The 27,833-nt window shown below is 45.4% G+C and overlaps 1 protein-coding gene across 1 annotated transcript; it reads left to right on the forward strand.

Moving 5' to 3' along the window:
* The first annotated feature begins 919 nt into the window (after positions 1-919).
* On the forward strand, positions 920-27,685 carry LOC115352395 (potassium voltage-gated channel subfamily A member 6-like). Its single transcript, XM_030040512.2, has 3 exons — positions 920-7,140; positions 7,449-7,535; positions 25,145-27,685. Exon 1 carries the CDS (start codon positions 920-922, stop codon positions 2,534-2,536), a length of 1,617 nt encoding a protein of 538 aa, XP_029896372.1. The 3' UTR covers positions 2,537-7,140; positions 7,449-7,535; positions 25,145-27,685.
* Positions 27,686-27,833: the final 148 nt, after the last annotated feature.

The following is a 27,833-nucleotide window of genomic DNA, read 5'->3' on the forward strand; positions in this document are numbered from 1 at the left end:
GCCGAGCTCTCCCGGGTCCCACGGCCGAGCTCGGAGCCCGAGGTGTTTGCCAGTCCCCGCCAGGGTTTTTGACTGAAGGGCCGGGGGGGGGGGGGGGGCAGGGGCAGGTTTTTAGGGCGGAGGGGTGGGGGCAAAGAAGGGCGAGGGCGGTGCCAGCCCTGGAACAAGCTGTTGCGAAGCGCCCGGCCGGCAGAGCTGCAGCCGGCGGCGGCTTTCCCTCGGGGGTACACCCCCCCCCCCCCCAAAAAAAAAGAAAAAAAAAAACAAAACCAAAAAAAAGCCGGACTGCCCTGGGCTGGGGCTGCTGAGACCGCCGCGGCGAAGGAAGAGGAGGAGGAGGAGGAGGAGGAGGGGGCGAGCACCAGCCTCCGCGCACGTCCACGGGTGCGTGCCCGTGTCTCGCTGCGTGGGTGCGTGCATCTGCCCGGATCCGAGCGTGTCCGTGCTGCCGCTGCCTCTGCCTGCTCCGGTTTTCTATAGCCCTCCGTGCCTCCGCTCGTGGGTGCGTGTTTCTGCGCGCGTCCCTCCGCGTACCCGGGTGCGCGGGTGCTCGTACAACCCCCCCCCCCCCCCACGCCGTGGGTGTGGGTGTGGGTGTGCGCGGCGGGGAGGGCAGAGCCGGGCGAGCCGCGCAGCAGCGCGGTGCCCAGCCGCCGGGCAGAACACACCGGCACCGGAGGAGGAGGAGGAGGAGGAGGAGGAGGAGGAAGAGCTGCACCGCACCGGGAGCCCCGCGGAGCCGCCGGGCGAGCGCGGCCGCACCGAAGCGCAACAGGCGGGGCGGGGGGCGGCGGGAGGGAGGGAGGGAGGGAAGGGGCAAGGGGGGGGTCGGGGGGCGGCGGGCCGATGGCGGGAGGCGGCGGTGCCGCCCGCTGAAGGCGAGGGGCGAGGCGGCGGGGAGCGGGGCAGAGCGGGCGGGATGCGGGCGGAGGAGCCGCTGGCGCTGGCGGCCCCGCGGGCGGGAGGAGGAGGAGGAGGAGGAGGAGGAGGAGGTGGTGGTGGTGGTGGTGGTGGTGGTGGAGGAGGCGAGGCGGAGGCGGAGGTGCCGGGCGAGGAGCGGAGCGGCGGGAGCTGCTGCAGCAGCGAGCGGCTGGTGATCAACATCTCGGGGTTGCGGTTCGAGACGCAGCTGCGGACCCTCTCCATCTTCCCCGACACGCTCCTGGGGGACCCCAGCCGCCGGGTGCGCTACTTCGACCCGCTCCGCAACGAGTACTTCTTCGACCGCAACCGGCCCAGCTTCGACGCCATCCTCTACTACTACCAGTCCGGGGGGCGGCTTCGCCGGCCGGTCCACGTGCCCCTCGACATCTTCCTGGAGGAGATCCGCTTCTACCAGTTGGGCCAGGAGGCCATCGAGACCTTCCGTGAGGACGAGGGCTTCATTCAAGAGGAGGAGAAGCCCCTGCCCCAGCACCACTTCCAGCGCCAGGTCTGGCTGCTCTTCGAGTACCCTGAGAGCTCCGGGCCGGCCCGGGCCATCGCCATCGTCTCCGTGCTGGTCATCCTCATCTCCATCGTCATCTTCTGCCTGGAGACCCTGCCCGAGTTTCGCCAGGAGCCCAAGGGCGTCCAGCCCGGCTTCGGGGAGGCGGCACTGCCCGGAGACGAGGCTCTGCTGCTGCCGCCGCCGCCGCCGCCGAGCGGGACTCCGCCACCCCTGCGCCCGGCCGCCGGCGCCGGCCCCTTCTTCACCGACCCCTTCTTCCTCATCGAGACCCTGTGCATCATCTGGTTCTCCTTTGAGCTCCTCGTCCGCTTCTTCGCCTGCCCCAGCAAGCCCGAGTTCTCCCGCAACATCATGAACATCATCGACATCGTGGCCATCATCCCCTACTTCATCACCCTGGGCACCGAGCTGGCCCAGCAGCAGCAGCAGAAGCAGCAGCCCGGCGGCAGCAGCAACAATGGGGGCCAGCAGCAAGCCATGTCCCTGGCCATCCTCAGAGTCATCCGCCTGGTCAGAGTCTTCAGGATCTTCAAGCTCTCCAGGCACTCCAAGGGGCTGCAGATCTTGGGGAAGACTCTCCAGGCCAGCATGAGGGAGCTGGGCCTCCTCATCTTCTTCCTCTTCATCGGCGTGATCCTCTTCTCCAGTGCTGTCTACTTTGCAGAGACTGATGACCCCGACTCCCTGTTCACCAGCATCCCTGATGCTTTTTGGTGGGCGGTGGTGTCCATGACCACCGTGGGCTATGGGGACATGTATCCCATGACAATCGGTGGCAAGATTGTGGGCTCCTTGTGTGCCATCGCGGGTGTGCTCACCATCGCCCTGCCTGTCCCCGTCATCGTGTCCAACTTCAACTACTTCTACCACCGAGAGACTGATCACGAAGAGCAGTGCCAGTACACCCACGTCACCTGTGGCCAGCAGCAGTCACCCTTCTCCGAGCCCAAGAAGGGGGACAGTAATCAGTCTCTCAGCAAATCTGAATTCCTGGAGGCAGAAGACCTGGAGTCCATGAAATATTCCAACTTCATTCCTCCCAACAACCAGGGTTATAAAGAGAAGAAAATGCTGACAGAGGTGTGATCGGTTTTGTTAGCCTGGGTCCAGACACAGAGCTGCAAGCTGCTGCTGCACAGCCGTCTTCCTACTAGCAGCTGGATCTTTTCAGCATTTACATGCCAGACTGTGAACTGTGATACCGTAAACAGAATGATTGTGATAATGGGCTCTTCTGTCCCGATTTGCTGTTTCTCATTACCGTGTGCAGGCGGAAATGTTCTTGCTTTATTCCGTGGAGCGCTAGCTGTCATCCCCCACTCCCTCGTGCATTTCTTTCTCTGTTTTTGAAGACTGCTTTAATCCAATGTTTGCTCTGAAACCTAGCCTTCCTACTCCACTAGCAGAGAAGCCCTTGCCACTACTTCGGCTGAAGGATTCGGCAGGGAGTAAACAGTTAAAGGGGCTACAAACATCTGGCTCGAGCTGTGCCCTTAGTTCCTGTGCCAGCGCAGTGCCCTTGGCTGGGGGATCGGTCACGCCTGCCATGCCATTGCCTTTGAATAATGGAAACGCTGTAGCCAGCATCACAGCGAGTTCTGCAGCTGTAGGGGAAAGTCAGCAGGCAGCCGCCTGCCTCCTTTGCAACTCTTGGCATGCTAAAGACCCTCTTGGTTTGTGTTTCAAAAAAGGTGCATAGGTCTAAAAGCTCTTTGTTACTTGCGACCATATACCGTTTACCAAAAACAGGCTTATAGAAATCAACAGGCTTGGTGAAGATGCTCTGTGTTTTGAGCTTGCTTCAGCCTTATTTATGCCAGTGCCCTGATGTTAATTGGCTTTTACAGTACCAACTTAATCTTCATAGTGGTAAGTGCCTTCTGATGCAAGGCACATTTGAGTAAAATCGTTTGTTATCTCCACAGTTTATCGCCACACAATAGCGTTTAATGAGATGTACTTTATGCTTCCGATACCCAGTTCTGTATTCAGGCACGTGAGAGCAATTGACTCCGCTGCGTTTTTATTGAAGCGTTTGTATAGCTGAGGGAAGTTTGCACGTTGGTATTTTGTTGACATTGCTGAAACACCCTGACCACAGACAGCTACACTTGTGCTGTCTGAAGATTGCACTGATTTAGCAGGTCACAGGCATAAATTGCCCCAGGGTAAGTGTGTCAACATTTGAGATTTAGGCTGGCACGGATACAAACTTCCCTAAGCCATCTGCACAAACCCAACAGCATACCCCAGGCCTTTCAAATGAGGGGAGGAACAGCTAGCCTTGAAGAGGTGCTTTTGCTGTATTACTGATCTAGCCGATTCCTGGTATTTCGTGGATAGAAGGCACAGCAATGTCTTTTGCACGCACTAGGTTTTACGAGAGCGACTCATGCTAGCAATGCAAAATGCATCGCTTGGCCTGCAGTGCTGGGTTTGCCAAGGGACCAGAGATTTGCATCTTAAGACGCACATTTTGCTCCCCAGATCATTTCCCTTTTTTAATCAGCTCTGCCTTACATCTAACTTTAAAGTGTTTCAAATGCTGCCAGTGGATGAGAAGGGGAAATGGATGCTTTCAGATTCTATTGGCAAATTTTCCTGCAAGGAAAAGTCTTTCTTGTTTTAAATCTGAGTGTATATTCTGCATTCACGTGTGCATGTGTATGAAAGCAAAGGCAGCCATTAATGCCTTGCGTCATACTGTATGATATGCATATTAGAATGTACTACATATTGCATGTGACACATGTAATACATAAACCAGACATAATATCAAGATGCAAAATATATAGAATACATTTGATGTATAGGTATATATTATGCTTTTCAACCATAAGGCTAAGAATGCTAAAGGCATACACTTTAATATAGTCACAACTGGCTACAGAGCTGGTTGTGAGATGGGATCTGTTTGCATCTTCGTTACCCTGCTTGTTTTTCTTTGTCTTGAGATCTGGCTCCATGCCTAGAGTGCTTTTATTGTGGCCTCTCCTCATCTGGGCCCTGATCATATGGTAGAAGTTGTTTGTGTAAATCCTAACTGCTGCATTTCTCCAGAGTCCCGTTGTCTTCTCAAAGGTTTTTAATGTGCAGGGATCTCCCTCGGGGTCAGCACGCAACCATTACATTAAAACCTCTGTTCTCTCTCTCACTGAAATCAGTAGCAAAATGCCACTTGTCTCAGTTACTGCAGGTCAGTCTGGGAGACACAGGTGTGATGCGGTGAGGGCTCTATAGCTGAGAGGAGTTTGCCTGAATACATAGGTGCCTAATTCCTCTTTGGTTCGTCGGGACCGAGGCAAATGTCTGTGACTGTGTGGGCTTTGGGAGCCTTCCTGCATCCCTTGAAGCACGTAACCAGCCGGTGGGTAAGTAAGCCTGGCTTACCTAAGTAAGTGGGACTGAGGAAGGATCAGCGCGGTGGCATCTCTGCTGATACTGTGTAAAAAGTTGTCTTGGTCAGTGAGTTAATTCAGTAAAAAGCTGCTGTTGTTCTTAGTTGTGTTTCAGGGTCACTGTAATGAAATCTTTTCTGTGAGTGCAAGAGAGTGACTCTTCAAATTTTGTGTTGCCCTAGCAGATGCCCTAGCAACTAGCAAGAGAACCTGCTATTTAAGAGGGATGTTTCAAGGCTGCTGCTGTCTCCTAGCAGAATGCCCATGTTTGGGGTTATTTTATGCCTGAGTGTATCAGCTGATAAAAGTTTCCCCAAAGTAAGATATAAAAAACTCAGGTTAAGCACAAGTTCAGGAGGAGGCATGAGGCACGCTGAGCCTACGTCAGAAAATTCCCGTGCTTTTTTCTTCCCTTGGGCCTGACCCCGTTGCTCCTGCCAGGCAGGAGCCCTCCCTGCTCAGAACAGGTTGTTCTCCCGACCAGCACGACAGACGGCTGGGCAGGGAGACTCCGGCAAAAAAACAGATGTGAGGCAAATTACTGGTAGCATAATCCCAGCGTGTCTTTTGTAAAGAGATTTCCTGCTCTCAGGTGAAATTCAGCAGTGAGTTTCTAGCTGGAGCGTTGCCTGCACACAGACACGTGCACGCATGCACATGCATACACCAAACACCCGCGTGGAGGAACCTTGTCGCAAACAGACAGCTTTGTGCGGTTTTTGCAATCCACAGTTTTTGGTTCTGAAAAGAAGGTGCAAATGAAAATGTGGAAGACAGGAGTGGTGGTTGCTCCCTGGGTTTCCTGTGTTAGAGCTAAGAGAAATACAAAAAGCCAGCAGAAGCTTGGAAGCTGTAACCTGGAACTTATGTTTAGGCATGTAAATCCTTCTCTAAGCATCTCGTGAAAAGCAAGGCAGTGAAGTCCCAGAGTCATCAATAATACTATATATTATAGAACTTCTGGAATTTGGCATTTTTATTAAGGAGCCTGCAGAATTTTTTCAAGTGACTGAAGTGACATAGTGGCACACATGCCATCGACTTTACAGAGGACTCGTGTCGCCAAATCACAGAGATGCTTTCGAAAATCTCGCCTCGGATTCTTAGCTCTTAGCACTCACTCCTGGATGTTCGAAACACGAATCTGTCTGTCTGTCTAGCTGTTTCCTTCGGAAGGCAGAGCGCATCCTCGTGAAGCAAAGTAGGCACCTCCAGGGACTTGTTTCCATAACAACCTCCCAGACTTTCTCTCTACCCTGTGACTTTGGCTACAAGCAAAAGCACTCGTTGAATATTTTTCAGTTCACAGATATTAGTACCTTACCTTTACAGCTGTTTGCTTACTGAAGATGATCCCATCACCTTATAACATGTACAACTGTCCTGTCCAACTCCAGACAGACAGTTATCATTGTTTGAAAGCAGAGAGTGCAAACCAGGAGATGGGAGGGGATTTTTATCGGTATATCCTTGTGCACAGAGAAATGGGGAGTGTGTGAAGGGCAATCTGAGGACTCGCAGTCAAGGAGCTGAGGGGCAACTGGCCTGTGAATGTAGAGCCATCCTGGAGCCCGGTGACAAGGAATACAAGCTAAAGCATCACATTAAAAAAAGCAGAAACTCCTCTTTCAACAATCTCACTAGGAAATAGTTTGGCTGTGGAAGAGACTATTGCTCCTTCCGGAACCCTTGGCTGTTCCGTGCTAGTCGGTTGCCCAGATAATTTTCCCACAGGATGTTTTGCAGCAAAGCGGGACAGGGCGGAAATCATCTTGTTGGAGGTGGGGAGGGAAGGAAAGGAAAGGAAGAATTTTACTGAGGACACCTTTTTTTAATCCGCACTCATCAACCACACAAAAGACTGTAAGCGTGAAAGGCATGGAGAGCTGTTTAGCGGTATTTCAAAGTCTACATTACTGGTGGATTCCTGCAGTTACCTCCAAGATGAAGCTCCTATTCTGTTGCTGTTTGGAAAATGTTGCAATTTGGGATTTCTGAGCAATTTTCTGTTTCGGCCCTGTCCCTTTTGATCCAGCTTCCATGGATAAAAATTCACTGCTACGGCAGCTGTGGGGGTGAAGGTGACTGGACTTGGTGTTCTTTCCTGGGCCCTCCCGTTCAGCATACAGAGATCCCTATGGAGATAAAGAAGAATGAGTATAAAGGAAATTCAGGGCAGCAAGACACAGGGTAAGGACTGAGATGTCTTCCATACTGTGATGGAAAGAATAGCATCAACCCTAAAAGCAAAGGAACAAACAGCTCCAGCGTCTGCTGCTATAGCAGAAGTAGGTAAGATTTCTTTTTCTTCTGTGAAATTAATGACTAAGAGTTTCTTGCAATTAATGAGGAAGGTTTTCCTAATTAAGATTTGCAGCCTAAAGGGAGAATCTGGTTTTAGGTGAAGAAAGAAAGATAATTATAAACTGCAAAAATATAGTATGAGCCAGATCCTCACCATCTGCTGATTCAGGTTGGCAAAACTCCATTTAGTACAACTACCTTGGTTTAGATTGGGCTCCAACTTCAATCTTCTGCATCAAGTCAAAACATATGTAGTTTTTGTTAAAATGCTTATTTTTGTTTGTTCTTTTCTTGAGGTCCTGTTTACATCAGGGAAAGATCTGCAGATTACAGCAGGAGTTAACTACAGCTTTCCCAAAAGCTCTCATCTGACTTGAGTCCAAGTAAGTCTACCAAAATCAGCAAAGTTAAGCTTCTCTTTTCTCTGTTTATATTGACAAAAGTAAGACCAATAGCATTTTATTTTATTTTTTTTTTTCAATGGTGGAAATGTGCAGACAAATTCAGAGGGATGTTTAAGACTAAATGAGATTCTGCCCACAGCTGCAGCCCTGTAAGCACAAGATAGCTCTATTGACATTGCTGTAACCGAAAGCACAGTCTTCATCTTTGCTCTTTGGAGCTCGCACTCTAGACAAATCTGAAGACATTTGTAGCCATATTATCAGCAGGTTCACAGCTGAATCCCTGACTTGCAGTCATCTGCTTTACGCATGAAGTTAAGGAGGGGAGCAGGTGCTTGCAGGATGAGAAGACTTAATCCTCTGATAAAACAAACCGGTGAATGCCGAGTGTCCTTAGCTGCCACCAAAGAGTCGGTGATGAAATTACCCACCAATTTGCAAGAAGGAGCTCTTCTTGTGCAGGGTCAGGTCCTAAGTAAGGCAAGACCCTAGTCAAGGAGGTGAACCCAGAAGAATGTTTTGGGGGGAAAGCAGACAGGGACTGCAGTAACCTTGATTTCCAGTGTAGCTTATGCTGTTAGTACTTATTAATTCTCTGTGCCTTGCCTAATTGGCTGGGTTTTCACTTGCTCAGGGAAGTCTGTCTGGGCTCTGTTGGCTGGCACTAGAGCTTGAATATCATAGCATAGTTTTACACTTTGGGAAACACATAACTGTGATCAGTGTGGGTTTTACGTTCCTAAAGTATAAACATTCATTGATAAACATTCAGTGCAGGAAATATCCGTGTTGTCTGTAGTGGAAATTAAGAGGGGCTGAAGCAATAGACTGAACTTTCCTGTGTATAACTTTTTCTTAGTGAAAGAAAGGAAAGGATTTATAGGAGGGAAAGTGCTCATCAACTTCCATGGTCACCCTAAAATACTGAAGCCCTGTTGCCTATTCATTAGAGACAAGTCTCAGGGGAAACCTTTGTCTTCATACAAAATATCATTGAAAGTTCAGTAAGTCCTTCTTTGGCTTCACTTTCACTAAAGGAATATAAAGATACTTACTCAGTGGTGTAAAGTTTTGGACCCTATGTCAAAAAGTGCTATAAATCACAAATTTATCCATTTAATTACCAAATTCAACAATTAAATTACCAAATTTAATTGGTATTGTAGCCACTGTTTGTTTAAAGAAAACAGGGGTCTTGATTCAGCTGTCTGCCCGAGGTTAGATAAATGTATCCTTATGGATATGAACAGTGTGAATCCTGATTTAAGAAATGGTAAGAGAAGAATCAGGCCCAAAGAAGAGGGCTGTAAATGCAGATGTCTAGAGTTGATCTCGTTAGGTGTTGTAGACACACATTGGTCCATTCACCTAAAAGGTTGTATACAATTTTACACCAACAGAAGATTTAGCTTTTAGAGTACATATTGGTTTATTCTCTTACATTCTCTGGAGAGAAATTAAATGGTATTTTACAAGAAAACTGGAACATTACTGTCTCCTCTTGCTGCTCGTTGATGCATCTGTTGTTTTCAATTAGCTTGATGGCATCCATTTTCAGGAAGCAGATGCTGCCCTCTTTTACATGGGTGCAATTCTGGAATAACTCCACTGACGTCAGTGAAGTGACTCCAAATTTATCCCCGGTGAAAGCAGAATTGGACCACAGTCTTTTTGTTTGCTTATCTGCTAGGGTGCTCTCCGGAAGGTGCATCATTACCATACCATAAGGGGAAGGCGAGCGCTTGTCTGCTGTGCCGTGCTCAGCTCTTTGCGTCCTTGACATCACGCTCACGTGCCTGGCTGGAGCAGAAGTCAGGCTGCTGTGGGGCGTGCGTGGTCACCAGATTCCCCATGTTGAATGGAGCAGTTGCTTGTCCTAGATTCTTGACTGCTTTCCCATCCCAATTTCCATCAGCTTCCTCTTGCTTGGATATGTTTTCCAAGGAGACAGAGTTTTTTAAGCTAAAGAAATGTCTTAAGTAATATAATATTGCAAGTCTTAAGTACTATAATAACAGAAGGGTAGCAGAGGTAGACACAGAGACAAACTCTACCCCTCCTACAGTTTTTTTGCTGTTATGGCTATGTGAAAATTGTTGCAGCCCTGGCAGGTTGGCTATACATCTGCTGGCTTCAGAGTCTCCATTTTCAGGGAATACTAAGTTTAAACAAATTGGGCTACTCCTTTCCTGCTCTAACTCTGCTGATCTCAGTCATGCCTTCCCTGAAAATGGACAAAAAGCTTCATATAAAAGCCACTAGCATGCTATATGGAAAAATACTACTTGAGATGGGGCAGATGAGGGTGAATAGAAGGAAAAGAGTCAGTAAAGAACAGAATAAATAAGCAGCGTGAGACAGGAGGGAGGTTCTTAAAGGAGTTCCTCAAGGATTAGTCCTGGGATTGTTTAAAATATTAGCAGTAATGCTGAGACTATGAAATCTAGCAATGAAGCAACCTAAGCAGCATCATCAAGACTGTGGATTAGGACACAGAACTAATTGACTCAATAATTGACTTAAAGAAATGGCAAGATCCTTGCATAAATAGCACAGAAATTAAAGTTACGATAGGGATTTTGGTGGCAAGCTTATCAGTTGGGGAAGACAGACAAAAAGAAAGATTGGGGGTGCTAAGATCAGCCAGAGTGCTGGTGTCACTTACTGAGCCACCAGAGTAACGCAGCCACAAAAACTGCAGGCGCAAGTCTCTGAAAGTCTCAGAAGGAGCACGTTCAGTCCCACCTGGGAAATATTAATCCTGTACGGCCTCATCTGCAATGCTGTGTGCATTCTTGGTGACCTAAATTTGGTCAGGAAGGATGCACGGAAGAACAGCAAGAATGATCAGGTGAATGGAAAGTGCTTTGCAAGAGGAAGCTGGAAGAGCCTGACTTTTCTAGGCCAGCAAAAGATTGACAAGACCTATAGTTACAAAAATACTGGGGGCAGAGTAGCCAAAAGAGGTAAGAGCTATTTAAGCTAAAAGGCAGTGTTGGTGTTTGAACAATAGAGCATAAACTGGCTATGAATATATTTACCCTGGAAAGAAGAGGGTGATTTCTAATATAACAGACAAAGAAGGAGAAATGAAAGCTCGCTCGTTCCAGGCTGAATAGGAGAAGTGAAAGCAAAAAACAAATTTTTCTTTTTTTTCAGATGGACTTAAATTTATGAAAGGGGTAATATGGAAGTAGTTACATGTGATGAAATAGCACGAGTTCAGTGGCTTTGTCTACTAGAATCCTCTCCTACACCTGGGATGTATTTGAGATGCTGAATAGATGAGAAATTGTAAGATCTTCCCTCATGTTTTGTGTCCTCCAGCTCATTTGCCATACTGCACCCATTTAGCTACAAAATGCTAAATCCTGGTGATTTTATTATTTAATACATGAGGTGTGTGGGTAGGAGGGAGAACTAGGGGAGGAGCTGTGAGTCTTGGGAGATGTTTTTTCTCCATGGGACTGCGGGAAGAGAAAGAAGTCCTAGGGGTGGGGTAGGATGGAGCAGGGGATACCAGATCACTCTAGGAGCTGGTCTGGAGACAGAGGGGAAGTTCATGCCCTTTAACAAGCCACCGATCTCTGTTCGCTGCTCTTCCCCTTAACCTGGAACCTCTGCTGACCTTGTCTGGTCCTTTCTCCCTATCCAGAGCTCTCCAGCTCTACGCTGATCTTCTTCCTTCCTGGGGTCTCTGGTATTTCCTCACTACCGTGAGGAATCATTGGAACAGTGCATTGTAGCTAATTTTGAGAAAAGCCGTGAGCCAGCTCTGCTGCAGCTCAGGCAGGTTATCTGAGTTGGATGCAGATGCATGATCTTCAACAACATTTGTTGAATGGAAGGTCAGAGCAGTTGACAACAATGGCCACTCTGGCCTGAAGACGTTAGCAGAATAATTTCAGGCACTGTTCTGACAAAGACAGAATAAAGATTCACGTTTCCTCTCTTACCTCTTTCAGTTCATTTCATCCTGTGGAAAAGTCACAAAATATCCCCTTAAGCTCAGCAGATAGAATATACATTGACCAAGGTGGGAGCTTCACCCATCCATCCATCTCCATGTCAGAAAAGCGCCAAGAAGAATCTGTCCTTATACTTTGTCCTTGAGCCTTCTAGCTTCTTGCTGCTCTTTGTTCGCTTCTGTGAGGAAACCATCATCTTGTGATGTGTATCTATATTTTGGCTAGCTAGTTCTACTCTCTAACTTTGAAATAGCTCTGCTTTTTCTCCTTTAAGTAGAAAAAAAGAAAAAGCAAAGCAAAGGAAATTTTACGAATAACCATGCACATTATGAAAGCATGTGAATGTGGATACCACTTGAGCTTTATCAATGACATTAGCAGGATGGTGCACACAAATCCAGTTGTCCATAAGTTGTCTTAAGGGCTTGTCCCAAGTGCTTGGCATAGTTTCTTGAGTTACAGCAGTCAGCCAAATTAGAAAGGAATTAAAACAAATATAGAGTGAGCCAATGAGTTTCATTTGAACCATGAACACAGTGTCACATCTGGTTTCTGAGCTCAGTTCACTTTGAAATTGATGGAAGACACCACCATCAGCATGTTTATGTGCTTCTTAATTTACTGTTGTTATATCACGTGCACTGCTGTTGTGTACAGAGGTCTTGAGGCATGTAACATATTAGTGGTGAAGATCCTATTGCAGCAATCACCACACAAACCCAGAGCAAAAAGCAGGGCAAAGGGATTATACGGGTAAAATTGTCCTCTTTGGAGCTCGAAGAACCTTCCAATGGTGAGAGAGCATCATCACATTTTGATTTTATAGTAGGAACAGAATAAGGCACAGTTAGCTGTGGAGAGTGGTGGGAAAGCAAGAGTCTAAATGAGCAGAACCCATGACTCCTTTAGTGCTACAGAACAAATCTTCTTCTTCTTGGCCCTGGCAACCGTGTCTTTTAGCAAGGAGGTGTTGACTTTGACAGGGAGTAGAGTTAAAGACCACAGGGACAAAACCTACAAGTAAGTGATGAGGATTCATGAGGATACGTAAGAAGCATGGGAGGTGCATTTATTGTGAATCTTCAAGCCAGTCTGATTTATTTATGCATAAATAGTATTTACACGGGTTCTTTTTTTTGGCTTTGCATGCAAAGCTAGCAGCTCAAGAACACTCTATCCAGTGTGTGAAACACTAACATGCTCTTAACCTGTGACCAAGTTCTGACCCTATTTGCCCTTTCCATGCTTCAGTTTTAAACCTTCCTCAGTCAACACCTGCATTCTTATAATGGGTTTGTATTTTTAAGGGTAGTGCTGTCATTAAACAGTAAGGAGCTCTGTGCACAAGCTCCCTTGTCAGTGATGGAGGAACAGACCTGCTTTGTGTTTGAATCCCACTTCATCATCAGTACCTAAAATGGAAAGGTACAGAGTAGATATTTACCTATTGGTCCCGTTTGGTGTCAGGCGGACAAACTTAGAACATCTACTTTATCACTGTATTTTTTCTTTAGATAAGTACCACGAATATATTGTATATTTTTCAAGCTCTGAATTATCTCATATTTTAATGTATCAGAAATAGTACTGTCAGGTACGTTCCTTTTAGTACTGTAGACTATGGGCTTTCATGCTTACAAAATAATACCCACAAAGCAATTGATCTTTGTAGTCTGCCCTTGGAGGTGGCACAGTGACTTTCAGAAACATTTTGGGGGTTATTCACTATTGCTTATCCATTAGTCTGTTATTTGATGATCTGTTACAGTTTTCTGCAGTGGATTGCAAACATTTTTGTAGGACATATTTCCATCAAAAGATGCCTCTTCCTCAAACTCAGCAATATTTGTGAGAGGAGTTTCATTTCAGCTCATTTTGGTATTCTTTAGAAAATGCATGTTTGGAAAATTTTGTCACGTGCGTGATCATTTTCTTAATGTTCTGAATGTTTCAGCTTTTTAATTTTTTTTTTAAGGAAATATATGTAAACAAGGTAAAATACAAAATTTTGCATTTATGTCTTTTTTGACTTTGATCTGTAATGAGAGATATAATATGGATTTGTTTTGGGGGTTTTTTTGGGTTTTTTGTTTGTTTTCTTTTTTCTGAAGGGAGGGGATTGTCCTTGGTTTAGGAGAGTGTATTTTTAAAAAACGTTTTTCCAAGCAATGTAGTGGTAGCCATTGGTTGTTCCTGATTACTAGCAGTGTGGCTCCAGTGTCAGCTCCAATACTTCCTTGAATTCAGTTAGGTGATATTGAGATGCTCCAAAAGAGATGAAATGACAGACCAAATGGTATGGGTACTACCGCATGTATTAGTAGTGACAGAAGGGATGTTCCAGTGCTTTGACTATTGCTGAGGCAAGCCAGTTGTTCTTAAAAACCCACACAAGTAAAAAAGTTGTTTAATGAGTCCAGACTGCTTTTACAATACGGTTTGACTTGCTAGAACATGTCATTATGAATTCTGAGCTCCACCTGTTTCCACTCATCAGCTAATCTTTTAGGGTCTTTTTACTCATAGATTATGTACTAAGAAAAGAAAAAAGAAAAAATAAATTATTACTAATAATTTTCTGGGTGTATTGGGAAGAATGGAAGTAGAAGGTGCTATCTGCAGTGTGCTGTAGCTCACCTCATTACTTACCTTTTTTCGTTGGCTCTTTAAAAAAACCTGCGCAGATTTGTGAACTGCCATTAAGACTAAGCTACGTGTATTTCAGAGAAGATGAGTAGTGAGCTCTTCTTTGCATAGTAACCGTTAATCAACATTTCCATAGAATTTGTCTGAATACATATTGATCAAGCCAGCTGCAGCTGTGATATAGCTGTGAAGGGTTTTGGAGACCGATGCAGCTTTCCTCTCCATCCTCCATCCCCCAATCATGTAACCTATGTAGTAGAAAAAACACCCGCTGGTAATTCTGGCCCTGGCATTTCTGCTTATTAGTAAGTTGCATCAAAAGGTTGTATCGGGGTTTTTTGTTAGTTAAGAGGCCACTTAATAAGGAAAGTCTTGTAATTAAATATTGGACTTGGAGTCAAGAGGACAGTCCCCAGTACTGTCACATGGCCTTCGGATGTCCCACATATCTCAGTGCCTTGATAAAATGGGACAGTATTACACTGTTTAGTTGTTCCTCTTCCCTAAACCATTTAGACAGGGAGATCTTTTTGAGTATGCCCCATCTCTCACCTAAGACCTATATGTCAGGCACAGCTGGGGACCCTGCTCCCTAAGAACACCGTGTTGTATTACTGTCATGACAGTAGTAACTAACATATGGACAGTGAGGATCGAACAAACACAGAAAATCATTTGGCCCTACGCATGAAACTCACGGAATATCTAAATGCTAACAAGTCCTGCTGTTACCTAGCTCTGTGTTGGCTTTGGGCCAATGCTTTGGCCATGCTGATCTGATTTCTATTTTTCAGGCTCAGACACAAAATATTCAGTGCAACCCCCTTATTCGTGACTCTCTGTTCCCTTGCAGGCTGCCTTATAATTAAAAGCGTGCAAAATATTTCTATATCTGACAAAGCCCAGAGCTGACTTACTGCAAGGTAAATTGAAAGCCGGTTGAATGCACCATGGAGATAAGAGGCTGACATCTACTTTTCACAGCTAGTCCAAAACAAGTAAATTTATGCAGGTTTTTCTTTTTTCACCCCTTGAATTGCTATCAGGGACCAAGGTATTGAAGCAGCAGAAGAAAATATGCTGGAGATGGGAGGAGTTCACCATCTCTCTCATAGATTTGTATTAGCTCTCCAAGCATGAAGGTGATTTGGATGCTAGCAGCTCACTGGTACTGAGCAGTCAACTCTGCACTTTGATTCTGGCAAGATCATTTCTGTACAGATTTTCACTGGCATTGTTAAGAACTAATCCTCATAAATGCTTTTCTAGTTTTTGTTCCTTTATGGTCTTTCAGAGGAATACAAGGATACATAGAATAGCAATTATGGTTCCTCATGGTTTATATATTGGTGATTCAGAAGCAAGCTTAGGCAAAAAGGCCCAGATGAATCCTCTTGCAAACTCCTTCCTGTCCTATAGCGTATTTAGGTGCCTGAGTCACTTACATTTTTGGAGAGGGCCCGTTGTCATGTCTCTGTGCCCACCAGGATGCATGAAGTGTTTTCTTGATGGCCAAAATACTTTAACACCCCTACTGATGCAGAGAGTTGGTTTCAGGCAAGTGGAGCCAAATTCTCAGCTGGTATTCGTACATCAGCACATTTTTCTTCTGATGCCAACTAGGCAGGGTGGTACAGGATGTTTTAGAAGTCTTTAGGTTTTCAGCTGGTCAGTTTTCCATAGGGTTAGGAAATGAGACCTGTTATCTTGAAAATTCAGTGTCTTGAAGCATAACTAAAATTCCCATTGGAATGGTTTTGAATTTTGGCTATCCAGTCTGCCACAGCACCATAACAGTCTGGGGACAGACTGAGGCTCACAGGCACAATCTGGGCCTGGATCTGGTATGGATCCGACATTTCATTTTTCCCATGCCTCGATTTCCCCAACTGTAGAAGGGAAATAAAGTCTTTCTCTCCTCAGCATGCAGTTGGGTGTTTATCAGTGATAAGGATCAATAGGAAAAATCAACGTATTCATTGGTAAACTCAATTTTCTCCAGAGAATGCAAATGACCCTTTTTCCTACAGGGAGTCACAAGCAGGTGGTGTGAGGCCGGGCTGGGAAGTTGGACTTAGGTTTGCAGCTGGGACAGCTGGTTACTGTGGGACCTTCAGTCAGCTTCTCTGTCAGCCTGTTTCTGATTTCACATGGTTGTAACTTCCATAAGGGGCATCATTATTTTCGCAGCTGGAAACAGGATAAATGGGATGTTGACCCTCCTTACTTGCTTCAGTGACATTGCCTCTGTATTTCCCTGTGCCCCTACACCTCTTTCCGTGCTTTCCAGCAATAATCATAAACCTGACTACTGGGTCTGCAGGTGACCAGCCAGGCACTCAGAAGATACGATAAGTCTCGCTCACAGAAGTTTGGTAGAAGATAGCATTGAAAAAAAAAAGCCTGTTAAAGCCCAACTGCACCATGGCCATTGGGAATTTTTTCTAGTGATTTTAGTGAAACAGAGTTGGGCCAATAGCAAGGACATTTGAAAATCCTGCCTCTTGCTCTAAGCTGGATTAGTATTTGACAGTGAAAGAGTGACGGGAGCAAAGGATCCTTTGAACCCAAATCACCCACTTCTTAGGGACTGGCGAGCTGGAAATGAAGTTGCTGCTTGTATTTACTTTGCTGTTTTTGATCACACTCCTTGTCTCCCGGTGACTGTTGCCCTGGTGATCCCTTGAGTGTATGACCTGCACCATGCCACCTCCATTCACACCTCCACATGTGGAGTCCACCAAAGCAATGCCTTCCCTCACCGTGCTTTCTTTTAACTCCATGACTTCATCAAAGCGTGGCAACTTTCCGATAAATTCATGTGGTTGCTTTCAGTTTATTCACGTTTTACCGTGCCGGGCTGGTGTCAGCTGCAAAGGCAAAATTATATATTGATGCATATGTGGGGCCAGAGTTAAGCCTTGGGGAGGAACAGAAAGAGAGAGAAAGGAGAGCTGAGCCAGAGGGGCCCTGGAGACCCTTGGAAGGAGGGGAGAGGTAAGGAGTGGAGATGACTATTACCACTGCCGCAACCATGGCAGCAGTTTCCTCGTCCCCAAGCCGCTTTCCACGCTTCTCATCAGCATCCGCAAGCCTGGCTTCCCAGGGCTCGGGTATAAGCAGAGCAGACGGCGGAACCGTGGCTGTTTTGGTGTCCCCAGCAGCCCGTTGTCCTTAGCAACTGTTGTCTTTGCCTCTGCTTTAGACCCAGCTCTAATATTTTGTTGTGATTTTGTGTGCTGGTTCCCTGGGTATATCCATACTGCAAAAAAGCATTTAAAACAACAATGAAGGTAAAACAGATAAGGCTTTTGCAAGGGCTAGCAGCTGAAGCCAAAGCTGGTAAGGAAGGTTAGGCTCAAGTAAAACTCAAGTTACTTCATCTTCTCTGCTACTTTAAGCTGAAATAATTGACTTTGGTGATCCTTTCCAAAAATTTTAATAAGGACGAGCATATCTTGTTGAATTTTAATTTAAAGTTGTTGACTCTGCAGTTGTCCCAGAATATTTTTCTTGAAGGCATGCTTTGTGAGTCTAGGAAAATTCTAAACCCTGTGTCTTAGGATCCTCAAACACTGTTGAGAAGGCTTTGAAGTCTGGTGCGCAGTCCAAATTTTATTGTCTGTGGTTTGGCTCCATCTTTGACCCATAAATGGGAGGGGGTCATGAAACTGTGTGGATGCTGTATGAATTGAGCTGGAGCATATGTGTGGAGTATGTCCATGCATGTGCGTGTAAAGGCTTGAGCCCTCTTCAGTTCATGTTTGATAGCTGTAGGTTACTCAGCTTTGCGCTGATCTTCAGTAGAATGCAAATGATGTGGTAATTAGCAAGACTGTTAACTGAATTTGGTTTTGTACAGTACTTTGAACATATAAAGCGTGTTGTAAGCAGTAGCTGTTATTAATTAGTTTCAGGCTTACCAAATACAATTTCTCAGCAGCAAAAAGAAGCGGTTGTTCTGGAGGTTGCTGTGTAGCTACTAGGCTAACCCTTTCGGGGGTTAAGCTTACTGTTGTTTATTCAAGCAAAATGCCCACAGAAAGCAGATGGTGATCTTTCTGAGCAAAGACACAGAGGATCAGCTGGTGTGCCGGCATGGGAGAATCTGCAGAGTTATGTTGAATTCTGAAAAGCCTGAAAATTCAAAGGGAAAAAAAACCCCAAACCTGTGATGTGAAAAAGTCTGCCTTACACTGACTGCTGGTGTCAGGAAACGCCACCGAAAGCCAGTGACGAGTTTGTGGGGTGACACAGTGCCATCCTGTGGGCCGTGGAGGTATCTGCCAAGGCAACGCTTGGATGGGCGACCTGCGCTGCGAAAGGGGGTTGGCAGCTTGTGGCAGAGATGAGCTTGGCCATGAAGGCTCCTTTTGCATGAGGAGAGGTGCCTGCCTCGGCATTTGAAGTATTTAAGCGGTTTCTTTTGCTACTGGAGAGCTATCTCGGTAGGCAGTGCTGGGGTGTGCCATGAACCCGCCGCAACGTTCATGAAGCTCTACACCCTGGCTGTGCAGAAGCAGGACTCGCAGGGCAGAAACCTCCCCTGATAACGGAGATACAGCCTTTTTTTTTTTTAAGCTGAGCATAGACTGGCTCTTTCAAGATGTGAGAGAGAGGGCAGCTTCTTTTTGTGCAGGATCCGCGCTGGTAGGAGAACCCCCTGGCCACCAGGCAGCAGAGGCGGCTGGTTTAGGGGTGCAGCGGGATGTTGTCCTTGCTGCTGAAGCTTTGTGGGACGTAGGATTAATGATGCAGAAGAGGAAGGATGAGCACTCCTTGGAGCAAGGAATGAGACCTCCTGCTCTTTGCTCCTTCCTTCTTTCCTGGGTGAGAGCTTTCCCACCAACAACTTGGTGGATCTGCCTTGTTTTGTCATTCTGCCAGCGGATCTTGAAATTGTAACGCTTTGCAAGGACCACGTAAACAGGCAGCTCTGGGAGCACCTGATGGCCAAATTGCTAATGCCTGCAGCTTTGGAGTTCTCTTTGGAGGCAGCTGCAATAGAGGAGAGCACAGAAACAAGGTGCCTGGTATCCTGGATGAGAGCCCTCACGCCTGAGCTGTTTTATGAAAGGAAGCAACGAACCCTCTCTGGCTCTTCCCTTTCTGGTGTGATGGGAGAGGAGGTAGCGGTGGTCAGGGTGCTAGGTGTGGAGTACAGCCAGTTGGCATGTGCAGAGCTGGACCTCTTGCTTAAGGTTTTAAGCAATACATATAGCAAGGTATGGGCTGGTGATATGTGCCTGGGAGGCCTGAAGAACAAGACAGCCTGAGTGGCACTGTCATTTGCCATAGGCATGTGGAGAAATTCAGTGTTTTCTATGTTCTTGTGTCTCCGGAGTTTGTTGGCAGCTCAGGACAAGCACTTAGCGTCGCTACATTGGATTTAGGCACATAGAAGGGAATTGATGTGGGACCTGGCCACATGACCCATTTTCTGGAGCAAGTCAATATAGTCTTTGCACAATGTCATAAAAGACATTAAATCCAACAATGTCTTTTTAACTGTTAATGTCAGAATTAAACAGAACATTTGCTTGAAAGTTGAGATTCCTCAAGGGAGTTCCAGATGGCTCCTAGGGAGAGAAGTGCGAGCTGCATATGGCCAGCGCTGTGTGGTTAAACTGGGGATTTAATTTGAGGAAGGATGATGGAGTATTTGGAATTTCCCTGAATATTTTCATTCACTCAGGCAAGCTAAAACTACCAATCTCACATGAGGCAGTGCTGCATCTTTTCACCTGAACTGTAACATCACCTGATTTTATGTCCACTGCATCAGCTTGCCTTTGCTGCAGCAGGACACTGGAATGAGTTTGTAGCTTTATCCTCTCATTAGAAACTCAGTTGCTTGCTTCACAATTCTGTTGCTCTTTTTGGCTTCTCTGTTTTTAGATGGGTACTGTAAATACATTGGATCTGGTCTGTTTAATCACCTCTCCCTTATCCTTGGACAGTATAATAGCCTGGCTGCCACATGTGTCTTTTTATTATAACGGAAGCAAATAAAATTTGCTTCAGTGGAGTTACATCCACTTGAGGTAACTTTCCCTACATTTTTGCTATCCCCAGGGTTTTCAACTGTGACAGACACTCAAAGCCTTAAATTATTCTCAGTTAACTTGCCAGTACTTGTTCCTATGTGTAGATCTCCCTCTTACTTTACACATATAGTTTGGATGGGATTGCATCTATCATCACTGAGAAGGATTCAAGGATCTTGTATGGTAGAAGGAGGCAGCAGGTTTTTTTAAATATGAAGATTATTGCATCTTTTCAAATCATGAATGTAGAAGGTGTCTGTAAACGGGGTTGAAAAATTGCACAGGCAAGTTTAGATTCCATTCCAAAGCATAGTCCCTTTTTTCATGTCGCTGGTTTCAGAAAGCCTCACTGAAGAGTTAGGAGCTATTTACTATGAATTTAGGCATCAGTATCGGATTCTCAAAATTAAGGGCAATAAGGGATAGAGAAATGGGTCCCCAAAATTAATCTTTTGCATCCCTCTACACATATATGAGGCCCACCTTTTAAAAAATGGCAGCAATGTAGTAGGTTTTGTTTCTGGATGCCTGTACAAGACGTGCATTCTGCTTTCTGAAATTCAGCCCCTTCAGAGTGCCAAGCTGAGCGTCCAATGTCACTGGCCACTTTGGAAATTCTTGGTTTAGTTTTGTACTTTATATTAAAAGAGTATTTAAAAGTAAGTAAGCAATAACTGAGTAATGACTAAGTCGTAGGCTGGCAAGGAGTACTTCAGTATTTCATTTATCTCATGCTTTAAGTTGCCTTACTTCATGTCAGTTCCTTTTAGATACTTTATTACTTTTACATTTATAGAATTATAGGCTTACAAAAATCCTCTTCAGTCCATCTGCCATTCTTCTGGCCCAGTCAAAAATCTTTCCTATCGCTTTCTCTGTGTAAGCGATAGTAATCATTATTTTAATGGTGCTTTCAAACACTATTATAAACTTGGATCTGGACCCTGGTTTCATGTCAGCCCTTTACTGCTGTATTATACTAGCTAATCCCTTGTTTATTTGACAGATTTAAAATGGCAGTTTTGCTGTCCTGTGGCCAAACTGGTTTTTTTTTGCAATATTTTCAGTTATATCAGTTATACTTTCTGAGTTGTTTTCAGACATCTGCTTAATGCTGTAGTGTTTGATCCCTGCAGTTGCTTTGTTTATACAACATTTGATGAAAGGTGGTCCAGAAAAATTTAGATTTGGGCTTCTGGATTTGCAAATACTTCAAGAAGATTTTTCATGCTAAACTCAAAAACCTGTTTATGTCATGTCTGTCTTTATTTACTGGGACCATTTCTATTGCTATTGATTTTAAGTTTTGCATAATCCTTGCTTTGGACAGGCAGATGACATTACATACCTTAACCATGCAATACTTCCAGTGCAAGAGGAGTCTTGTTTGCTGCTAAGGAGCTTTACTAAGTGAATTTATAAACCATAAAGGAGCAGGGATTTTCTCCCTGTAGATCAGGAAACAAGCTATAAGGAAGTATATTTTACAATTTCTAAACAATTGTTGGATTATTAATGTACACGATGCATAAAAGGAGATACTAGATATCCAATATTGAATATGTAGACTCATCCTCTACTCTTTTCCAGTGGAACATCTCTATTGACTTTGGGGAAGATCCACATCGGATACATCAATATAAAACTAAGAGTAGAATCAGACCAACAAACCCCACTGTGATTGTTCACCCTGCTGGAAAATCCAGTGATTTGACATAGGTTCAATTAAGGCAGTTGTTGCAGACATCTGTCTCTGCCTGTGAATTGTTTGATGGGGTCTCTCTCTTATTAAACTCCAAGCAATCACTAGTATCCAGTTATTGTTGCTCTGAATTTTTGGAAAACTGTAAGCTAGCCTTCATACCTCTATCTTGTTCACTCTCTGTGATCCCTGGATTGAAAACTTCCCTCTCCAACATATAATTCTGCAGGAAAAAGCTTACATGAAAGAAAACTCAGTGAGGGAATTTTGCTTTGAAGATCAGCACAGATTTAGCTTGCAAATCAGAGATTTCTCACAGTTTTGATGAACTCAAAGCAAGCGGGCTTTACATTTTGTTGATAGAGCTGGCTTTTTCTTAGAAAACTTTTTGAAAAATGAATGCATTTTACAAATTCTTACTTGTAATATTTTACACTTCCTTATATATCAATAGTCATTGCTTAAATATGTAGCTTCTGTGTGAGTGTGAATGTGCTTATATATATTTATATTTAAATAACCATGCAATATTTTATGTACCACTGCCATTTACTCCTTTCTGAATCTAGATAGAGCTCTTGACAGATCTTGTTCAGTTTGTAGGCTTCTCCCTAGAGGTCTCTCATATTTTTCCCACTTCTTTCTCCTCCTGTGGGCTTTGGCAATGTTGCAACCTACCTTGTGGCTCAGGGCTTTCTCACTGGTACACTCTTTTTATAACCTGGTCCTGCTCTTCTTTTTCTGGCTACTTAAGTCATTGTCAAGCAGTAGCAGGAGTTGCGGGAGCACGAGGACTAGAAAGTGTATGGTTTTCCTGGTGGAATAAGCTGCTTTCAGGCTCCTGTACAGAGTGGGAAATGGAATTGTCTTGGTAGAAAAAACTGTATAAAAATATAAATGGTGCAAATTCTTTGCAATGCAGGGCTTGAGCTACTCTTAGCGTTTAGGTAGACACAGGCTTAACTTCTTTAAGCTCATGACTAGCCCTGTCAACTACTCGCACAATTAAATTAAGTGTGGACCTCAGAGTTTTGTTTAGGACTCAGGAGTCCTAATTAATTTAAAATCACATCCTAACCATGTATCTGTGGTGAGTTGACCCTGGCTGGGTGCCAGGTGCCCACCAAAGCTGCTCTATCGCTCCCCTTCTCAGCTGGACAGGGGAGAGAAAATACAACGAAAGGCTTGTGGGTCAAGATAAGGGCAGGGAGAGATCACTCACCAACTACCATCATGGGCAAACCAGACTTGACTTGGGGAAATTAGTTTAATTTATTACAAATCAAATCAGAGTAGGATAATGAGAAATAAAGACTAAATCTTAAAGCACCTTCCCCCCAACCCTCCCTTCTTCCTGGGCACAACTTCACTCCCCATTTGCTCTACCTCCTCCCCCCAGCAGTGCAGGGGGACTGGGGGGTTAAGGTCAGTTCATCACACGTTGTCTCTGCTGCTCCTTCCTCCTCAGGGGGAGGACTCCTCACTCTTCCCCTGCTCCAGCGTGGGGTCCCTCCCACGGGAGACAGTCCTCCATGAACTTCTCCAACATGAGTCCTTCCCATGGGCTGCAGTTCTTCACACACTGCTCCAGTGTGGGTCCCTTCCCCGGGCTGCAGTCCTTCAGGCACAGACTGCTCCAGCGTGGGTCCCCCACGGGGTCACAAGTCCTGCCAGAAAACCTGCTCCAGTGTGGGCTCCTCTCTCCATGGGTCCACAGGTCCTGCCAGGAGCCTGCTCCAGCGTGGGCTTTCCACGGGGTCACAGCCTTCTTAGGGTGCATCCTCCTGCTCTGGTGTGGGGTCCTCCCCGGGCTGCAGGTGGAGATCTGCTCCACCGTGGACCTCCCTGGGCTGCAGGGGGACAGCCTGCCTCACCATGGTCTTCATCACCACGGGCTGCAGGGGAATCTCTGCTCCGGCGCCTGGAGCATCTGCTCCCCCTCCTTCTTCACTGACCTGGGGGTCTGCAGGGCTGTTTCTCTTACATGTTCTCACTCCTCTCTCCTGGCTGCAGAAGGTGTAGGGTTTTTTCCCCCCACTTCTTAAATATGTTATCCCAGTGGGGTTACCACCATCGTTGATTGGCTCAGCCTTGGCCAGCAGCAGGTCTGTCTTGGAGCCGGCTGGCCTTGCCTCTGTCAGACATGGGGGAAGCTCCTACCAGCTTCTCACAGAAGCCACCCCTGTAGCACTCTCCCGCTACCAAAACCTTGCTGTGCAAACCCAATACAGTATCACAGGAACACAAAAGCCATCCTGTGTAAAGAAAAATGCAATAGGTAACTTTTAGGGGCATGTTAGACTAGCAGAGTTGAGGCTTTGCACTGTTGATATACAGAGGGAAAAGAAACATAAGTATTGCTTGAGTTATGAGGAACTGTTTTGTGACTTTTCAGATTGTAACAGACCTTGACCAATTTAGGAAGGCCCAAGTGCCACATTTATTCCCGTCACTTCTGTCTTCCCTTTCTCTCTCCTTTGTTGTGGAGGACTGCAGATGTCTTTAATAACTTATGAATAGCCCTTTAGGTTTCATGTGTCACCAGCACAGATGGACCTAGATGCAGCTAGAATGGACTGCATCAAAGTGTGACAATGGAGAAGTCTCTAAATGAAGAAAAGTCCTTGCAGCTCCAACACATTTTCCATTTGTTGCCTCAATAAATCTTTTCGGATCAGATTAAAAAAAAAATAATTAAAAAAATTCCCTCACTTGCTCTGATTGACTTTCCTGACCCTGGCATGGAGGAAGAGGCTTATAAGCCAAATTGTTAATATAGATCTGTCTTAAAAGGACTTAAAATTAGACACCAAGAAACTGGCTACGGGAATTAACAAAGTCCCAGTTACAGTAAAGGTCAGACCTTGGGTCTCCGTCCTTGGAGCAGCACAGCACTGCAATGCATCCTATCAAACTTTGCAACCTTCTAATATGTGTATTTCATCTCATGCGAGAAGTGATGCATATAATTCCCAGCAGCTGTAAGGAAAATTCCCCAACAAATCAAATCCCCCCAATAGGTGTCAAGGTAAGCAAAGAAATGTAGCACGTTCCATTGTAGCCAGCTGCAGTTATATTGAAAAAATATCTCAAATCCAGTCCCTTCAAACATTCTCATTAAGAAATGAACCCTTAGGCTGACATGTCTTAACTGTGATCCGTGCAAAATAATACATTTGTTTGGGGCATTTTTTTAACACGTAACAATTTTTTTTTTCTTGCTAGGCTGGATTCTGGATGCTGCAAGGCTGTCACGTCAGGATGCTGCAAAGGACGTTGTTGCATCTTCTTACTGTAGAGTTGGTGAAGTTTCCCTGTGTGCGGGGAATACAACATTTATGGACAGGAAACTGGTTTCCTTGCTTTCTGGTTTTCTTGTTGCTGTTGTTTTTAAACAGGTTAACACTCTTAGTTCCAGGAAACTGAAACTAGATGTAAACAAGGGTTGAAGGGAGGAGGCAGGGAGAATCCCATACAAGATTCAAATGTGTCTCATTTCTGGGAAAACTAAATAAAGCAGGATTCAGTTGCCAGTAGCTAAATAGCAACAATTTATGAGCTGTTCATCAAAAACCCCAGACAAGCACCGAGTCCTGTGGGAAGCTGGAAATTGTCACAGGGCACCTCCAAAAGGCTCCGTTGTTGAAACTTTTAAACCTTTTTTCAAGTGGAGGATCCAGTCCTGGTAAATGCGTAAGGTCAGCCCTTAGAAGAGCAAATAGCTTTCTCTAGATAATCAAACAAGTGGCCAAAGTGTCCATTTGTCTGCCTGTCTTTTGGCCTTGGATTACTGTGCTATTTAAAACTGTGTTTTAATAACTCAGATAAATGGTAGATGTTCCACATAGCTCTACAAGTAGTAATCATCCTGTTCATGCATAATATCTGATATCTAAGGGATGGGCCCAAACTAGAGGTATTTCTCATTTACCTATGAAGCGTCTTGCTTTAGCGTATGTACAGTCAATTCTTGTTGTGAACATGTGAGTCCACTGCCTGCTCTAAAGGAGGTGGTGACTTAGTTTCAGTGGCTGTAGAGAGCTTCACTGAAATAGCCCTGTTTGTAGTCCTTCATGTGTTTTAGAAGGCACAATAGCCAGACAGTTCTGAAAATGTAATGTAATTGTGTGCAGTGTTCCCAGAAAATGCTCTGAAGTCTTTTCCCGTTGCACCATTGTGATAAAAACCTCTGTTGCTCTTCAAGCTCCACAAGTCCACGCTGTGCCGTGCTGAAACTGATAGAAAACCCAATTAGCACTGAAAAGTGAAGGGCAGAGAGGGATGCTCTGGCCTGGAATCCCCTCCTTTTGGCAGCAGCAAAGGTCAGTCCTGCAGCCAAGTGTCCAGAACCGAATGTGGAACTGCTCTGTGCGTGTTGCCAGCTCTCTGCATAGGAGAGTGGGAGAGTGGGTAGAAAGAATTGGCTCTGGGAAGGGAGCGACTGAGAGGAAGAGTGGTGTAAAGGATACCCTGAGCGTGATGACCGGGATTTTCAGAAGGTACTCTGATGGATGCTGGGCATCCAGCTTCCCTAGGACTCTTTATCAGTAACACCCTCTACATTTTCATGAACGGCTTTTAGCCTGTCTGGCAGTCGTCACAGTCAATGTGTGAGGGAAAAGAGGTAGAAGGCAGCTTTAATTCGGCAGCTTTCGGCACCTGTAACAGCCTAGGACTGTAGTACTGCCTTGTAGCTGCTGGCTGAGCGTCTGATCCTCTGATGAGCTGTGACTTCCCGACTACCTGTGACTCAAACAGGCTTGTAGGACTGGGCTTACACAAACCCTGAGGTGCCAGATCCAAAGATGCTTTTGGAGCAGGTCTGCTCAGTAGGCCTGAGCGTGGATGTGAGCCCACAGTTCTCAGGAGGCAACATTCACTCCGCGTTCATATTGTTTGGGCGCAAACAATACAGAGGCCTACTCTACGTCTCAGTGCGGCCCAGCATGCAGTGTGGGACATCTCTGAGTCACTGGGTATCCTGATGCGTGTGGCAAGGCTGTGTGACTGACCACGGGTAGCCAGAGCTGCCATGGACCCTTTTTGCAAGGGCAGTTGTCTTCAGAGTCAACTTAAGTGCAGGCTGCGTTTAGAAAGGTGCAGATATGCTGCAGAAGTCTATGGGTACCCTTCAGATACATGGCACGCAGGTCAGAGACTTTAGACCATGCTGTGTGCCAGCACAAACAGCAGGGATGTTAGTTACAGGATTGCTTTTCTTTTGCCGGGAAACCTTGCTCCAGTGCATTATTTCAAGGAAGGCAGTTGGGATTTGTAGGCCAGATCATGTGGTGAGATAAGTAATTCCAGCTTCCTTATTGGAGCTAAGCTGATTTATACAAGTCTGGTCCAACATTTCTGAGAAATTGTAGGGGTAGGGTTTTTTTGTTTGTTAGTTGCACTGAAAACCTGAAGCCTTTCAAATAAAGGACATGAAGTAAACAGAATTTTTAGATGGAGCATGTGCTTCAGGCTGGCTGCTGGATTCAGACTTTGAGAATACAAGTTCCTTGCAGAGAATCCCACACACAGTGGGAGAAGAGGTTATTGGGCTTGAAAGTTGACCAAATAGATGGGACTCAACCGAGCTTTGAACAGCAATCATTGTCCTTATTGGTGATGCCATAATATGCGCTTGACTCAAACCCAACGTTGCACAGGCCAGAACCTGATGAAACCATGTAACTAGATATTTGTGATTGTTCCTACCAGTGTGATCCACTGTTAAATAGGCTAGACATATGAATAAATTCAATATTTTTTAAAGTGCAGTGTGTTTTTTATGTCAAAAAGACTGGTTGCACTCTTGGACGTTATTATGTTCATGTGAAATATTTGATGTGGAATTTATACAGCTGTGCAGCTTTCTCAGGACAGTTCACAGCCACTTGCAGAAGTGCACCTTTTCCTCCTC

Source organism: Aquila chrysaetos, chromosome 17, assembly GCF_900496995.4.
Source record: "Aquila chrysaetos chrysaetos chromosome 17, bAquChr1.4, whole genome shotgun sequence".
Lineage (NCBI taxonomy): Eukaryota > Metazoa > Chordata > Aves > Accipitriformes > Accipitridae > Aquila > Aquila chrysaetos.

Coding starts and splice junctions, on each gene's coding strand:
- LOC115352395 (XM_030040512.2), top strand. CDS start 920: ATGCGGGCGGAGGAGCCGCTGGCGCTGGCGGCCCCGCGGGCGGGAGGA.